Source organism: Gossypium hirsutum, chromosome A03 (assembly GCF_007990345.1).
Source record: "Gossypium hirsutum isolate 1008001.06 chromosome A03, Gossypium_hirsutum_v2.1, whole genome shotgun sequence".
Taxonomy (NCBI): domain Eukaryota; kingdom Viridiplantae; phylum Streptophyta; class Magnoliopsida; order Malvales; family Malvaceae; genus Gossypium; species Gossypium hirsutum.
Genome location: NC_053426.1, coordinates 93,443,151 through 93,460,664, shown reverse-complemented (window position 1 = coordinate 93,460,664; position 17,514 = coordinate 93,443,151). Strand labels below are relative to the sequence as shown.

Here is a 17,514-nt window from a genome sequence, read left to right as displayed (position 1 = left end):
TATAATTTTTTTTTATTATACTTTAAAACCACATAACATTATCCTCTTATTTGATTCCATTAACAAGATAATATTTCATGTATATCTATTTATATGGGCACACACATTTAGAATTATGACTCAAAGTATAATTCAAGATGTGCACCTACTCATTTATATATGTCATTTAAAAATATTATTAATAATTATTTAATTTTAATTTTAAAATCTTGGAATGAATATGGATACTAAGCTGACATGTGACTGGATGTACATAAAATTAGAATAGTTCTATATTTTTTTTAAAAAATTGGATGCATCATTTAAAAACTATAAAACATAAGTTACGAAAATAATTTTAATTTTATATTTTGTGCCAAAAACTTGCGAGTAAAAATGCATAAGAATTATTCTAAATAGATAATTTAAAATTAAATATATGCAATCGCATATAAAAAGTAAATTCACACATTGGAGACTAATCATGATAACATGAATAGATAGATTTTAATTTGAAATTTACGAATGGTGATTATGAAATCATATTTTCTAACACCATTAACTTTCGGGTCGTTACATACCAAATTAGTTATTAGCCTTTGAGTTAACATGTCATGTCATCATTAATTTAATGACTCTCTGTATAGTTGAAGACCTTTCCAATCCCTCTCAATTTTAACATTGAGCAAATGAGTCCCTTTAAAAAAATCAAATCAATTTAATCATTGTTGATTTTGAATGTGAGGAATTAATGACAATTAATTACAACATTAATATCTTCCATCAATTACAAAAATTTGTTTGGTATTGTTATACATGTACATTTTGATCACGATGTGGGTCTCACCAAAAACCCTTATATATACCCTTGTTAGGATTAGGATAAAGGGAGTCTTTTTGTGGTTTTTCCTCTCTTCTACTTTACAGTAGCCAAATGCTTTTATCCATATTTTCTCCCCTCATTTCCACCATTGACGACTCTCCACCCTACAAGGGTGAATCGTTCCAAACCCCCACATCATTCTCCTCCTCCTCATCGTTTCCTCCCTTATTGATCTCTTGTGTCAACAGGTATAATAGTAAATTTAGCCTTCAAAGTTTACATATTCTATCAATTTGATCATGATTTAACAAATTTAGCTGACAAGATTGGTACCTGAACTTGACACTTTTTCTTGGAAGATAGATTGGTTAGTATCAGTGTGCTTTTCCTACCTTAATTTTTATTTAAAGGCTTAATATAACATTTGGTATCTGAATTTGACACTTTTTCTTAATTTGGCACCTAAAATTTTTTGGTCCAATTTGGTACTTAAACTTGACTCTTTTTTTTCTAATTTGGTACCCTATCTATTTTTTTGTCCGATGTAATACTTGAAATTGTCAAATGTTTTACAATTTACTCCAATATACTAGCAATGTTATTTTTTATGAGGTAGCAAAAATAATCAATCTATAATTGACATGTGGCAGATGATATTTTTTTTGTATTTTAAATGTTCAATTACTTTTAGTTTTATCCATTTATTTGTTTATTTTACTAATTTAAAATAACAAATTTCTTTTATTTTGGATTTTTAAAACTCTTGCTTTCTTATCCAATATTTATTCATTTAACATAACACAATGCCTAATTTTTTAATATGAATTTCCTCCAATATTGATGATATTTTTGTAGCATAATTTTTTTTAACACCATTAGTGTTTTGAGTAATTTGTATAACATTTAATTTAGTTTAGGTATCAAATTAGGAAAAAGTGCCAAGTTCAGGTATCGAGGTGAAGCCAAAATTTTTTTGGGGGGCAGGATTAAATTATATATTTTTTATGATAGTAAAAATTTAATTTCACCATTTTAATAGCTTATATTTTTATAATTTTTAAAGATTAAATATAATATTTATCATTTTTGGGAACCAAAATGAAATTACTAAATTAAAATTTTATAAATTACAAAAGGGCCTGAACCCTGACTTTGCTCCTATTTAGGTACCAAATTGGGCCCAAAAAAAGTTTATGTATCAAATTAAGGAAAAGTGTCGAGTTTAAGTATCAAATTAGACAAAAAAAAGTTGAAGTACCAAATTGAAAAATATAAATTTAGATATCAAATATTATATTAAGTGTTATTTAAATAAAAGATATTGAAGGAAAAAAAATGATAGCTCTCATTCAATTGTCTTTTATTAATTAGTTTGCATAAAATGTGGAAAATTGTTAAATAAAATTATGGTTAAGATGTTATTTTCTAAGAAGAAATAATAATCGAATCTTTATTTAAAATTGTCTCCAGCTCTGGATTCTATCTAAAGGAAAGATTCCTCTGTAGTGAATCATAGTCGAGTTGGTAAGTAAGGTGGAGCCACTTACTGTGGTTTTCTATGCTAAGGGACTATTCTGTTGAGCTTCCCATCCTCTATTCCATCCCTAACCCTACATTTTTGCCTCTTCTAGCCCTTAGATGACCCGAGAAGCCGCAGTCGAAATGATAATAAAATATCATAGATTTGTATAAATGTGACTTTGCCATTCATTCTATTCTTTTTTTTGAAACATCAATGTTAGTTTAATAGTCTTTTAATGAAAAATAATTATAACTGATTTAATTAAATCGATTTGATAGTTTTCTTAAAATAGAAATTAAATTTAATGAGAATGGATGATATGAAACTGTAATTTCGCGTCATCTTTATCTTTTTTTAATATAAAAATAGAAAATTAAATTTTTTCTTTTAATTTTCAATTTTTTCCTCCTACAAAATTAAAATTTAATTTAAAATACTAAAAATCACGAGAGAAATTTTGATTTGTCATGTTAACTTAAAGTACACGTAGACTATCATGTAAGTTATCATACTAATATTATTACAAAAAAAATAATTTATTTTTTTTAAAGGTTAAGGGTTAAATTTAATTCAAGAAATAAAAATAAAAATAAAAAAATATATAAACGTAAAATTATCATTATATTAAAATTAAATATATAAAAAACTTTTACTTTGTTGTCTCTGCCTACCAAAAATAATTTTAACCCAACACCCTATTTTGTAATTTTGCACGTCCCCAGTCCCCACCCCCCCAAAAGTAGAGAGAAATTAGGAATGTTAATAAAATGTCGACATAATTTAAAGCCTTCAGTTTGACATAATTTCGTAGTACTAAACAACATATTTGGTTTAATTTCTATCAGTCCTTATACTTTCAGCTTTTTAAATTTTAATCTTTTAATTTTTTTAAAATACATTATTTAAAAATTAAAGTCGGAAAAACTGAGCATTAGGTTGTAAGGCTAATGATGGACTTCTTTATCTATTAAAAGAAGTGTAATTTATAAAAACATTCAAATTTAGAAAAAGTCAACAAACAGTGCTAAGAATTGATAATTTTTGAATAAAACAAATTTTTGGAATTAAGAGTAAAAGGACTGACATTTAAAAGTATTAAAAAGTAAAGGGACTGGAGTCACAATTAAAGCATAATATTCAGCATATTTGCTGAAACTCTTGTCATAAAGAGACTGGTCCAAAAGAAAATATTCGCTAATAAAACGTTATAAAAGCAAGCTTAAGAGGGCACCCAAAGTTGTAAAACAAATCGAATATCGATCCGTTTGTTTAAGCACAATGTTAGGGTTTGTGGATTATGGGGGAGAGATGGCGACTGTGTTGGAGTGTTTTTCTTTAATGGCTATAGCTTTTATAAAAAGTGCTTTCGAAATTATCCCATTGTGTACAAAAACACTGAAACTTTTCACCTTTCCTTCGTCAGCAACCTTTCAAAAAGCCACGTGCTATGTTCGTACATTTCAAATGCCTTTCTCCTAAACCCACCGCGAGTGTTTTTGTCTTTTTCCCATGAATGTGAGTGACGAATACTTTCAGTTTTGTGTTCTTTATCTTGTTATTTGAATTGAGTTTTTTTAATTTTTTTTAATTTTTTTTGTTTTGGTCGTCGATCACTGAAAAAGCCATTGTTGTTTTTGCAGGCTTAACTTTACTTATTGTTTGGTTTTTGATTGGGGGAGAATAGGATTCTGATCCAGCTTTCATGGAGGTGGCTTTAGAGCTTGTCAATGCATCATTTGTTTTAGCTTTACTATCATGGATTATCATAGATATTTTGAAACGTAGGAAACATCACAACGGTAGCCATAGTCATAGTGATGTTATACCAGACTTTAAACACAGTGTAGGAGGAGGAGGAGTAAGAGCTTTTGGGGCTATAGTTGCCATATTTAATGTTATAATCTTTATATTTTATTTGGGTTTTGGGTTTTATGATTATTGGATTCATAGTTTTGTCTCTACAAAACTTGTATGCTCGGGTGTCACTTGGTTTCTAGCAAGTTTAGTTTCAGTTCTTTCAAAAGACAGGACTTTCAGGGAGGGAAAAAGATGGCCTTTAGTATTGGTACTTTGGTGGGTGTTCTCCTGCATTCTTGTGTCGTTTTCTGTAGTGGTTTACGTTGTCCACCACGTGAACTCCAAAGATTTGCCTTATTATTTGCCGGAAGCCAACATTGTTGATATTGCTTCTTTGCCTTTCTTGCTACTTCTTTGTTGCTGTCTGCCTCTTGCTGTTAACAGAAACAGTGACCTTCAACGTCCATTGCTTCACAAGGAGGATGAAATTTTCTCCAAAGATGATGATACTGCTTTTGCTAGTGCTGGCATATGGAGCCAACTCACATTTAGATGGCTAAACCCCCTTTTTGAAAGGGGTCGAGTTGAAAAACTTGAATTGCACCATATTCCTCAGGTTCCGGATTCAGAAGCCGCTGATAAAGCCTCGTCGTTGCTCGAAGAATCGCTTCGAAAACGGAAAGCAGATTCTTATTTATTGCCAAAAGCAGTAGCTCGTTCTATCTGGAAATCCTTGGCTGTAAATGCAGTTTTTGCAGGTATTTTCTTCTCGATTCATTGAATCTGTTTTCAGGTTCTGTATGCAGCTTCTTCCAATGCTTATGTTTATGTTTTGTAGGACTTAACACCATTGCCTCCTATATTGGACCTTTCCTTATCACCAGCTTTGTGAATTTCTTAACTGAAAAACATGATGGTTCAAGCAATCGGTATGGACTGGTTCTTGCATTCATCTTCTTCTTTTCAAAGACTGCGGAATCGCTAACTCAACGGCTGTGGTACTTTGGTGCTCATAGAATTGGAATAAGGGTTCGTGCAGCTCTCACGGTTTTGATTTATAAAGAATCTCTGTCAACTAAGTTCGTTTGTTACAGCAATGGTAAAATCACAAACCTCATCAATATAGACGCTGAGAGAATTGGAGACTTTTTCTGGCACATTCATGGAGTGTGGCTGCTACCAATCCAAGTCTTACTGGCCTTGGTAATACTGTATAGGAATATGGGTGCGGCTCCTTCCTTTGCAGCCATCTTTGCTACGATTTTGGTGATGGTGAGTAACACCCCATTAGCCAGTAGGCAAAAGAGACTTCACTCCAAGATCATGGAAGCTAAGGATGCAAGAACAAAAGCAACTTCAGAGACTCTGAAAAGCATGAGAGTCTTAAAGCTACACTCATGGGAACCCACTTTCTTGAAGAAGCTTCTTCAACTTAGAGAAACTGAGAGAAACTGGCTTAAAAAGTATCTATATACAAGCTCAGCTGTTGCCTTTCTGTTTTGGGCTTCACCAACCTTAGTGTCTGTCATCACTTTTGGTGTCTGCATTTTGGTAAAAACACCATTAACATCAGGAACAGTACTTTCAGCCTTAGCAACTTTTAGGATTCTACAAGAACCTATTTACAACCTTCCAGAACTCGTTTCCATGATTGTTCAGACAAAAGTCTCATACAATCGAATTCAAGAGTTCCTTGGAGAAGAAGTCCAAAGGAAGTTCATATCTGAACATGGTGCAAAGGCATCTAATGTTGCTATTGAAATTGAGCCAGGAGAGTATGCTTGGGAAACAGATAGCAAGGACATAAAGAAACCAACCGTCAAAATCACTGACAAGCTGAAAATATTGGAAGGTTACAAGATAGCTGTTTGCGGCTCGGTTGGCTCAGGTAAATCAAGTTTACTTTGCAGCATACTAAGTGAGATACCAAGGATTTCGGGTGCAGCCATTAAGGTTTATGGGAAGAAGGCTTATGTTCCTCAGAGAGCTTGGGTTCAAACAGGCAGTATCAGGGAGAATATATTATTTGGTAAGGACATGAAGAAAGCTTTCTATGAAGATGTTCTTGAAGCATGTGCCTTGAACCAAGATACTGAGATGTGGGATAATAAAGATATGAGTGTTGTGGGAGAGAGAGGGATGAACCTCAGTGGAGGCCAGAAGCAGAGGGTCCAGTTAGCAAGGGCTGTTTACAGTGATTCTGATATTTATATCCTAGATGACCCTTTCAGTGCAGTTGATGCTCATACAGGAACACATTTGTTTAAGGTAAAAAACAAAATCCTCTCTCTTTTCAGTTGTTAGTTGTTTTGCAAGTTGCATTCTCATATGTGATTTTTTTCTGTTTTTTTGGCAGAAATGTCTCAAAGGACTGTTGTCTCAGAAGACTGTTATTTATGCTACACACCAATTGGAATTTTTAGATGCAGCAGACATTGTTCTGGTAAAATCCTTTGGTTGGTACACATATAATATACTGAGAACTTACCGTTGTAGGCTCTCATTCTGCCTTTTATGCTTGTTCCTGTAGGTGATGAAAGAAGGTCTCATTGTTCAGTCAGGAAAGTATGAGGAGTTGATAGTGGATTCTAATGGTGAACTTGTTAGGCAGATGAATGCTCACAGAAAATCACTAGACCAAGTGAACCAACCCCAAGAAAACGATTCCTTGACGGGTGGACTGTGCCAGATAAGTCAAACTGAAGTCATAGAAGAAAAACATGGAGAGCCCAACTGCAATGATAAGCTTTTTGAAAGTAGCCAAGAAGAAGAAACCGAAACCGGTCGTGTCAAATGGAGTGTTTACTCGACTTTTGTTGCAGCAGCTTATAAGGGAGCACTTGTTCCAGTCATCGTTCTCTGTCAAGTTCTCTTCCAGGGACTACAGATGGGGAGCAATTACTGGATTGCTTGGGCAACTGAGGAAAATCGCAATGTATCAAGAGAACAGTTAATAGGCATATTTATTTTGTTGTCTGGTGGAAGCTCCATCTTCATACTGGGAAGGGCCGTTTTGCTGGCAACTATTGCTGTAGAGACAGCTCAACGTCTGTTCCTTGGAATGATAAAATCTGTTTTCCGGGCACCAATTTCATTCTTTGACTCAAATCCCTCAAGTCGAATCCTCAACAGGGTTAGTTTCATCTTGTTTGCAACAAAGCTCAACTGCTTTAAGATTTTGCCTAATTCGTTCATAAGTTAATTCTCTCCATCTTCTGGTTAATTACAGTCATCTACAGATCAAAGCACGTTAGACACAGATATTCCTTACAGATTAGCGGGGCTGGCATTTGCTTTAATTCAGTTGTTCAGTATCATCATCCTTATGTCCCATGTTGCCTGGCAAATCTTCCTTCTCTTCCTTGCCATCCTCAGTATCTCCTTCTGGTATCAGGCAAGTACCAAATCCATCATGAATTCGTGTTCTACTTGTCTCTCACATGACATAAAAATGTCAAAGAAACTGCAAAATACAATGACTAATGCGACTTGCATCTACATGTATAAAGTTTATTTTATTTCTTTGTATTGTTACAAATTCTAAACGTGGTAAATTATCTACAGAACTATTATATTACGACTGCTAGGGAGCTAGCCAGGATGGTTGGAATTAGAAAGGCTCCTATTTTACATCATTTCTCAGAATCTATCACAGGCGCAACAACAATTCGTTGTTTTGGCCAGGAAGACAGGTTCATGGAGAAAAACTTGAGCTTAATCGATGATTACTCTCGTGTAGCCTTCCATAACTCCAGCACAATGGAATGGTTGTGTGTTCGAATCAATTTTCTTTTCAACTTCGTTTTCTTCCTGGTGTTGGTCATCCTGGTTAGCTTGCCGCGGTCTGCTATTGACCCTAGTAAGGCCCCCCTCTTCCTCCCACCTCTTCTCTTTTTTATCATCTCGATAGTTTATCTTTCCCAAGTTTACACGGTTCGATATCTATAATGTCGAGTTTGTAACAGACTAGCATGTTGATGTCGTATCAGGCTTGGCAGGATTGGCAGCCACATATGGCTTGAACTTAAATGTACTGCAAGCATGGGTAATATGGAACTTATGCAACGTTGAAAACAAAATGATATCAGTTGAGAGAGTTCTTCAATTCTCAAACATACCTAGTGAAGCTCCCTTGGTGATCGAGGATTGTAGACCGAAGCCTGACTGGCCAACCAAAGGAACAATTGAGCTTGAAAACCTTCAGGTGCAATACAAGCCTACACTCCCTGTTGTACTTAAGGGTATAACTTGCACTTTCCCTGGAGAAAAGAAAATTGGAGTTGTTGGCAGAACAGGAAGTGGGAAATCCACTCTAATTCAGGCTCTCTTCAGGGTGGTAGAGCCCTCAGGAGGACGTATTATTATTGATGGAGTAGATATTTCTACAATTGGTTTGCAGGATTTGAGGTCAAGATTGGGAATAATCCCACAAGACCCTACTTTGTTTCAGGGCACCATAAGGACAAATCTGGATCCTTTGCAAGAACATACAGATCAAGAAATATGGGAGGTACATTTTAAAAACTTGGTCTCCCTGAAACTATTTCCATTAGATTTCCGGTTTCACTGACGTAAACTCATGACAGGTCCTCAACAAGTGTCATCTTGTAGACATAGTACGACTGGACCAACGGCTTCTTGATGCTCCAGGTTTCAAATTTTTAGTAATTTCAAATTATATATATATAATATGTGCATGCGTGTGTATATATATATTCCATTTGACATAATTTCCTCTGGCAAAATTGTGCAGTGGCTGAAGATGGAGAGAATTGGAGTGTTGGACAAAGACAGCTTGTTTGCCTGGCTAGGGTCCTCCTAAAGAAAAGGAGAATTTTGGTGTTGGATGAGGCAACAGCTTCCATTGATACAGCTACAGACAATGTAATTCAGGAGACAATAAGGAAAGAGACATGCAGATGTACAGTCATCACTGTGGCACATCGGATACCAACTGTCATCGACAATGACTTGGTTTTGGTTCTTGATAATGGTAAGTCTGAAAGACTCTTCTGCATATTACCAAAGCATTAATAAACAAAGTTATGACACATAGTTAATGTTACTAAGAATGTATAAGTTAAATTTAGCTGTTTGTGACTAAGAAATTGTTTAATTCCAGGGATGATAGTCGAATACGATAAGCCAAAGATATTACTCGAGGACAAATCTTCTTGGTTCTCGAAGTTGGTGGCTGAATTTTTGAGATCATCCAAGAGCAACCACCCTAAGAATCTGGTTTGAAGGTATGTGGACAGCTTTTAGAACTCAAATGAAGAATTCTGTTTATGAATCCTGAAGACCAACTTTCTGGGGGAGAATTCTAGTCAAGATCCATCAAATCATGTGGAAAACAATGAATAAAAAGCAATAGTGTAAATTTCTAGTTATACAATTTTGTCTGCATCTTTTATGGCAATCAAAGTTCAGTTAGGTTCTAGTAAACCATAACATACACGCATATGTTAGATTACATACACATATATATAAAAAATAAAGTTTCTAGAGTGCAAGGAATGTAGAATTAAATAAAAGGACTTGTCCATCTTTTTAAATCAAATAAAATAGGTGTATATGATAAGATAATCCACTTTCTTTATTATCTTTCTTTATTCTTACTTTTTTTATTATTCTATTGTTCTTGTCTTTTAATTTGAATTTTTAAATTTAATAAAGAAATAGTTTATTACAAATTGTCGAAAGATTCGATTCGTTAGAATCCGGTCCAAGAACAAGGATTATTAGTAAAAATAGAATTTTCGGGAGATACAGAAAGATGCAAAACTCTATATTTCTATTCTATTTTTTCTCTATTTAAATTATATATACATACGCAATAGAGTAAGATAAAATTTCAAATTTCATTTCACAGAAGGAAAAATTCGCTTTTTATCTTGTTGCTAGAGGTTTACTCATTAGTAATATCGGATAATGGTAATAATAATTATCCACATAATTTGTTTTTCAACAATTCCTTTTTTTGTCACAAAGTCAAACCCTATTATGCGGGCTTTGACTTTGATTCTGATAAACTAACTAACTACCTTTTCACTACAAATAAAAGATTTCACTTAAGACTGTACTTGATTGAATTTTGATTCAAAGAAACCGTGGAGCTGAACTAACTCACTCAAAAGACATTTTAAAGGATTACGTGGTACGATTGGATCAATAGACCCTTATGGAATAAATATTCAGCCGCCTGTGAACCTTCCAGTATTGTTTTATTCAATATTTGCTCAATTACTCTTTTACCCGCAAAAGCAATATAGGCATTGGGTTTAGCAATAATGATATCCCCCAACATACCAAAACTCGCGGTCACTCCATCAGTAGTAGGAGATTTAAGAATTGATACATAAAATAACTTTTTATTTGATTGATAATCATATAAGCGAAAGATATTTTAGCCATTTGCATCAAGCTCAAACTTCCTTCTTGCATGCGTGCTCCTTCGGAAGCACACTAGAATAAGAGGTAAAAAATTATTGGTAGCATATTTGATCAAACAAGTGATTTTCTCGCCTACTACGATCCCATACTCCCCCCCCCCCATAAACTGAAAATCCATAACCTTGATTGCTATAGGAATACCGTTTAGTTGACCCGTGCCTATTTGAATAGTCTTAATTAATCATATCTTTCTTTGATAAAAATCAATACGATCTTTATAAAGCTCTTCTTCAGACTGAAATTTAATGGGATCCAGAGAGATCATGTCTTCATCCATAGGACCCCAGGTGCCTAGATCAATCGAAAGTTCAATTCTATCTGAACTCCTCATTTTCAAATGATATCCACATTGTTCACAAATATTCATTTTTGAATTAAGTGATTTCTTATAATTTACTCTATAACAATTTTTGCATTCGCATTGAACCCACAAATCCTTGTATAGATCGAGATTATTAAAACTTTCTTTTAAAGTTAAATTATTACCATTTTCACGAGTTATTATATCGAAATTCAGTAAAGATAGTTTTTGTTTGGCGACAAATTTGCAACTGAATCTGCTGAACAAGCACCTTACCATTAACAATAGCTTGAAATCATCTTGCTTTGTAAAGAATTTGAGAAGGAATCACAGTATTCTGTCAGTGATGCAAACCCCAGATTCTGGCTGGGAAAGACACAGTGTTGTTTAGTAAAAGGCGAAAGAATACTAGCTCTGTGCTCAATGCCCGGCTGCGTGCATTTTGACAGGTATCCTTGATTTTAGAGTATAAAAAAATTGGTTAAATTTCAAATTTGGCCTCCTCAAATTTGAGTTTTTAATCTTTATACTTTAATTTTGACTTAATTGGTATCTCAATATTTATAATGCTATTAGTTAGCCTAAATATCATTAAAATTTTTTGATAAGTTCAATTCAATGTCACACCATCAAATTTAACAAAAAAAATGAAGGAATTAAATTCCAGATATATAAAGAGTATAGGAATTGTGGAGACTAATTTTCAAATATACAAAAATTACATAAAACTTGGGCATTATTACCAATATAGAAGGATGTAGGTTTGAATGTGCTGAAGTAAATTATCATTGTATTAAAAAGAACAAATATGACCGCAACCTATAATGAGATTGTTAAAAAAAAACATAAACTTAAACTATATTGCAACTTTTAAATTTAAATGATTAACCTGATATGAAGGGTGAGTTAAAAGTTTAATATATTCTTATTGTAAACCTCATTTCACCTATCAAACAAATTAAGAAAATATGATTGAACCACAAAGAAACTAAGATGGCATTACTTTTCAAAAGCCAATTTCAGTCTGGTAGATGCAAAACTTGAGACAAATTGCAAATTATGTTTTTTAGCAGCTTGTAACGAGTTGTCTATGTAACAAAGATTTTCACTTGAAAATTAGTATTTTAGCTTTGTTTATATGACAGTTTTTCACTTCTAGTCACCGAAACCATTACAAGATACAAATAAATTGGTCTTTGATATTGTCACCATCCCCTTTTATCTTCATCCTACGGCTGAACAAAAATAGTTATAACCCAGAACTCAATTTAATTGCTTCATTCCATCATTCTTAAATAATGACATACAACAGATTTTGAGTTTTGATTCCTATCTTTTTCAACCCTTGCGGCATAGTTACAATATTTATATATAAATTTAAATAATTTAAAAAAAAATTCAACAGACAATCAATTTGGAATTTGGCGAACATAAGCTTGAAGCCTACAACAGAAGAAGAAAGGGAAAGGAATGAAATCTTATTATTTTAATTATTCAAGAAGAATATATCTCAAAAAACTTGGCAGTCAAGAATACAATCGTCTTTATGGCTTACTTTCATCCAATTTTGAAGAATTGTGCAAATGGATTTTATTTAGGGTCAGAGAAGAAGTTATTGACGGAGGGCATAATTTGAGGTTGTCTGTTGCGCACAAATTTCCTAAGTCCATGTTCTGCATATTTTTCACCTTCTTCAAAGTTGTTAAGAACTCCAGCTGCCCTGTTTTCTTTGGTTACCCTGTTTCACATTCATAACCATTTGCATTGTTATCTCAATTTTCTGTCAGACAGAGCTGCCATAATACTGCATATATGAGATATACCTGACTTCAGGGTTGGTGGTGATATTCCTGACAAGTTGCATGGCACAAATGCCGACCGCCACACCCACCGATGCAAATAGCGGATACACCTAACAGCCATGGACAAGGAAGTAAAATTGTAAACGTGACCGACATCATTAATGAAACAGACTTCTCAATTTGTTAGACTTTCGATTCAGATCTGTTTGTTCTGGACAAATGTTCGGATATGATGTAAAAAAGGATCATTTGATTCATGAAAAAGCACAAATCTTAGTTACAAATGAGAAGCATTTAAGCAAACACTAAAAGAACATAACAAGAATATGAAACCCTTAAGCCTTAGCAGCATGATAATTTAGTTACAAATGAGAAGGCTTAAGCAAACAGTAAAAGAAGATGAAAGAATCTGGAATTGGATCTAACATGGTTTTGATATACCCAACTGATAGATCTGATATGAACAAACAAACAAATTTGAGTTTAAACATAAGATGAATAAGTTATGAGGCTTTTGAGCAGACAATGAATGAAGAGAAGGCAAAAGAATAGGTACCTCAGGTTTGAGCCATCTGTTTGCAGAAGCCATGTGGATGCTTAGCTTAGAGATCTAAGAAGAGAGAAGAGAGAACCAGTGACCCCTTCTCCAAGAAACTTGTTAAAAAAGAAAAGCAATGAGAAATACAGAGGGAAGTTGCATACAAACTCTTCATAAATCAATACAGCTTCTTATATATTTCTGAGTTTGACCCGTATGGGACACTACTTTTTGAATTTAGTATAAAAACCCTTTTTTCCCTTCTTTTCACGCCATGCGCGGTAACGAAAAACTAGTAAGCAATTAGCAGCCGCCCAACTGTATGACCCCTATGAGTTGTATGGATGATTAGGTTAAACTCTCGTATTAGTCCCCAGTACTACGTTTATGTTTTAGATTTAGTCTTTGTATTTTCAATTTTTGTGCCTAAACTTTCTGAATTAATCATTTTTAGTTCTTATATTTTTAGAAATTTAAAATTTCAATCATAGCAATTAAATTCGTTTGGTTAAATTTTGCTATTATTGATATTAGTGTTCAACAAGGAGGAGAAGGCGATGGTTGTTTGTAAAGAGAGGTTAAGGAGGGAGGAGAAGAGGACTTAAGAAGATTGGGGAAGGAGAAAGTTGTGTGAGTCCCAATTCTTAGGTAGAATGCTTAAGGGAGAAGAAGTTTATTTATTCTTCGTGTGTTGGGGTATATATAGGGGGAAGTCCCCTTGTCTGGTAGTGCAATGTCGCCAACAATCGAATAGTGACCCGCTCGTGTGGTCAATCAAGCTGCATGTTCGTTATACATTAGTTGTCGTCAAGTGCAGTTCTGTGTGGCCTTACTCTAACATTCTCTCTACTGAGGTAGTACGAAGTTGTTATTCCTTAGTGTTCTTTCAATGGTCCCTATAGACAGTTTGTAGTAGGTGGCTAAAACCGGTTCGTATGAGGTATGCTGGTGTAACCAGCCGGACACCCAATCTGATATAATAGGACAGAGAGCCATCTATGGGAGCCTTTCAAAGCTGCCTCCCGTGCTACCAAGTGTCCAAGCCAGGGTAGGGTGTAACAATTATTAATATTGCACTATGTGTAGGTTATAAATTTAGTTCATTTTCTTCAATTTGATCATTTTTAGTCTCTATGTTTTTCGAATTTTGAAATTTCAATATTGATTCAAATAACATTTGTTAATTCTGTAACCCTTCTAACCCCTCTCCGTTGTTGGATTAGGGTCACGAGCATTACTAACAAACCAAAACAAATAATCAATCATAATTTAAACATGTAAGCTAGCCATTAACATTATAATATACAGGGGCAAGTCATGACAATCTAATACTTAAACTATTCAACAATGTCAACATCTAAAATCTTGAACAATACTAAAAATTACAACCTGAGTCGGGTAACCATAGGTACTGGAATTCTAAAAACGTAAAAATTACAAGAAAATGACTAAATTGTACTAACCAATTTAGATTTGAACCCTAGATCCCTTACCTGTGCGACCCTTTCTCTCTTTTCTTTTTCATTCTTTTCTAATTTGCATGCATTCATCTCTTTCTTTCCACTTTGTTTCTATTTCATTTAATTTGTTTTCATTTTATTTATTATTATTACTTACTATATATATATATAATATACACATGTATGTTATTTAGCTCATGGCCGGCCACATATACACAACATTAATTAAGTGGCACAATTGTTACTTTAGCCCTTTTAATTTATTTCAATTTATAATTCAACTTTTAACCATTACGCGATTTAATTCCTATACGTTAATAACTCTTAATTTCATGAAATTTATTAATTCAAAAATTAATTAGCTACCAAGCCAGCCTCATAAATATTTAATAGTTTATGGGTACCCTGACTATTGGGTCGATACAAAATTCATTATTTTTTTTGTGAGTATCATGTGAAAGTAGCAAGCTAACATAGTATTACATATCTGATAATATATTTATTGCATTAGATTTTAGAAATAGCAAAATTTTTAATGATTTAATGGCTACTATTTGTTCTAGGGTTGAAATTACAAATTTTAAAAAGTATATGGACTAAAAATGATTAAATTAGAGTACAAGGGTTGAATTTATGATTTACACATAATATAGAAACTAAAAGCAAAATTTGAAAAATGAAATTGAAAGTTTGACCATTACAAATGAAGTACATTCGTACGTATAGTTAATATGTTTGAACAAGTATAATGTAGAATCAAACTAGCACAAAGCACAACGAACAAATAATTAGAACAAAACCCAATCATGGCATATGCACATATTGGGATTGAAGACCCTCACATTGCAATTTACATATGATGAAACTCGAACCTTAATATTCAAATACCTAAAATGTCCACATTAACCAATGATATTAAGGTGTAGTTCAAGAATGCATTTTGAAGTATAAATTATCAAAATATTCTTATTCGTATTAATTACTTAAAATATGTTTAAAATTTTAGATTAATTTATATTTTATGTATCATTATATTAAATTATTTAAATATTATCTAACATAATTTATTTTAAAAATTTTAACCATCATGTCTAAAATGAACATTTTAGCGTCCCATCGTATTTTTTAACACTAATATCAAACACATTAAATTAATAAACTATATATTTTCATAGCACTTTATAAAAATACTTTTCTCAAATCGAACTTTTTAATAACATTTTTCAAATATAAAAGTAATGTTAAATAGAACCTAAGATAAAGACCTCAATGATGAAAATAGAAATAAAAATAAAAAAGTTTTATTTCATTTAAAATTAACATGCATAACTTACGTTAATATAACTCTTCATTTCTTATTAAATTTTGCTAGTGTCTCATATCTTATTATATAATATTATTAAGAATTTATTGACGGTTCATAATCTTAATCATGCGTAAAGTTTTACATTTTTTTCAGTCCATAAGTTAACATAACAAACAATACACTGACATAAACATATTTCTCAATTTTAAAAAAAATACTTATTTAATTATGTTTGAGATTCATGCCTTTAGCTGGTGAGCTGTGATCACGAGAAAGATGGGTGTGTAACCATTGCCTAAGTGGGGCTGCCGTTACCTGTATTATTCTCTTTTCTGATTCATGCCTTTTATTCCGTGCTTTATGTGACACATCTAGAGTATTTTTAGTTTATATTTTTTTTGAACAGTAAAATAGCATATACAAGATAAAAGGATACCCTAGTTCAATGTAGACAGATTAGAATTTGTCAAAAGCAGCTCGGAGGTTCCTCCAATAAATGAAATCTCAAATAACTCTGGATATTCAGTTTTGACTAAAAAATCTACCACTATATTCTGCGCTGGAGGAATATGTCTGACAGGAACCTTCCAAGATCGAATAAAAATGTGATGTATCAGTCGAAGTTCCGTCAACTTGCTATTCGCGATACCACCAGCAAGAATAATCTCAATCAACAAAGCGTTATCACACTCCAATTCCAACTTTTGAAATCATTTGTTCCATGTTAAGTGAAGCCCTTCAAACATCGCCCTTGCTTCAACCTAAAATATTGTACATTCTCCAATTGACATTGAAAAATCACATTGCCACAACCCATTAGCATCTCTAATAACACCTCCAACAAAGACACAAGCCCTTGAATTTGATATTTTTAATAGGGGATTTACATTGTATGTTTAATGTGATACAAAAAAAAATTATATATTTTAGTATTTAAAAACAAAAAAATTAAGTTTTTAATACTTTTTTAAATATTTAACTAGTTTCTAGAATTATTTTGCTTCACTTGACAATCTCTTTTCTAGTTACATAATTAAACTTATCCCTCAACATTTTGTAAATCTCCAACTCTTTCCTGTTTTGTAAAGTTAATTCATTATATGAAATTTACATTGTTGCTTAGAACTCTCTAGTTGGATTTTAAAAATAAAATTTAATGATTTAATGATTCAAATAAAAAATTTTTGAATAATTCAATTTTTTGAATGATTCAATAACTTAAATGAAAATTTTTAAATAATTTAATTATCATTTTATAACTTTTTTAAAATTGAATGATAAAAATAAATTTACTAATAATTTAATAATATTAAATGTAATTTACCTTAAAATTTAAATCCAATTCAAGCTCATTTCTCGTTTTGATTCAAACCTTTGCTAAATCATATCGAAAAATCTCTTTAAAAACCTTTTTCCTAGAAAAAAGTAAAATCTTTATTCTCTGTTCATGTTTATTCTTTTTATTTAAGATATAACAATGTATCTAACCTTCAAACTAAAAAATATATATTTTAATTATCCATTTAACTTTTT

At 32.5% G+C, this 17,514-nt stretch overlaps 2 protein-coding genes across 5 annotated transcripts; one reads left to right on the top strand and one right to left on the bottom strand.

Moving 5' to 3' along the window:
- The first annotated feature begins 895 nt into the window (after positions 1-895).
- On the top strand, positions 896-9,720 carry LOC107886511 (putative ABC transporter C family member 15). 3 transcript variants are annotated; one of them, XM_016810493.2, is made up of 13 exons: positions 896-1,050; positions 2,273-2,326; positions 3,748-3,839; positions 3,965-4,879; positions 4,960-6,389; positions 6,478-6,564; positions 6,652-7,254; positions 7,351-7,515; positions 7,686-7,980; positions 8,111-8,631; positions 8,708-8,771; positions 8,875-9,114; positions 9,244-9,720. In XM_016810493.2, the coding sequence occupies exons 4-13, from the start codon at positions 4,027-4,029 to the stop codon at positions 9,363-9,365; spliced, it is 4,380 nt and encodes a 1,459-aa protein (XP_016665982.1). In that variant the 5' UTR covers positions 896-1,050; positions 2,273-2,326; positions 3,748-3,839; positions 3,965-4,026; the 3' UTR covers positions 9,366-9,720. The 3 variants fall into 3 exon arrangements, with proteins under 3 accessions (XP_016665982.1, XP_016665983.1, XP_016665984.1); XM_016810494.2 differs by lacking the exon at positions 2,273-2,326; XM_016810495.2 differs by lacking the exons at positions 2,273-2,326; positions 3,748-3,839.
- A 2,418-nt stretch (positions 9,721-12,138) lies between these two features.
- Positions 12,139-13,428, bottom strand: LOC107886512 (uncharacterized). 2 transcript variants are annotated; one of them, XM_016810497.2, is made up of 4 exons: positions 13,234-13,418; positions 12,699-12,787; positions 12,431-12,613; positions 12,139-12,318 (listed from the first exon to the last, which is right to left on the bottom strand). In XM_016810497.2, the coding sequence occupies exons 1-3, from the start codon at positions 13,264-13,266 to the stop codon at positions 12,466-12,468; spliced, it is 270 nt and encodes an 89-aa protein (XP_016665986.1). In that variant the 5' UTR covers positions 13,267-13,418; the 3' UTR covers positions 12,139-12,318; positions 12,431-12,465. The 2 variants fall into 2 exon arrangements, with proteins under 2 accessions (XP_016665986.1, XP_016665985.1); XM_016810496.2 differs by lacking the exon at positions 12,139-12,318 and having other exon boundaries at positions 12,334-12,613; positions 13,234-13,428.
- Between the last annotated feature and the right edge of the window lie 4,086 nt (positions 13,429-17,514).

Excerpts from the sequence above, each read along its gene's own strand:
- LOC107886512 (XM_016810496.2), bottom strand. The coding sequence starts at position 13,266 with ATGGCTTCTGCAAACAGATGGCTCAAACCTGAG. Across the intron at positions 12,788-13,233 it reads ACAGATGGCTCAAACCTGAG|GTGTATCCGCTATTTGCATC; the intron begins GTACCTATTCTT and ends CATGGCTGTTAG. Across the intron at positions 12,614-12,698 it reads ACCACCAACCCTGAAGTCAG|GGTAACCAAAGAAAACAGGG; the intron begins GTATATCTCATA and ends AATGTGAAACAG.
- LOC107886511 (XM_016810495.2), top strand. The coding sequence starts at position 4,027 with ATGGAGGTGGCTTTAGAGCTTGTCAATGCATCATTTGTTTTAGCTTTA. Across the intron at positions 7,255-7,350 it reads CAAGTCGAATCCTCAACAGG|TCATCTACAGATCAAAGCAC; the intron begins GTTAGTTTCATC and ends GGTTAATTACAG. Across the intron at positions 7,516-7,685 it reads GTATCTCCTTCTGGTATCAG|AACTATTATATTACGACTGC; the intron begins GCAAGTACCAAA and ends AATTATCTACAG.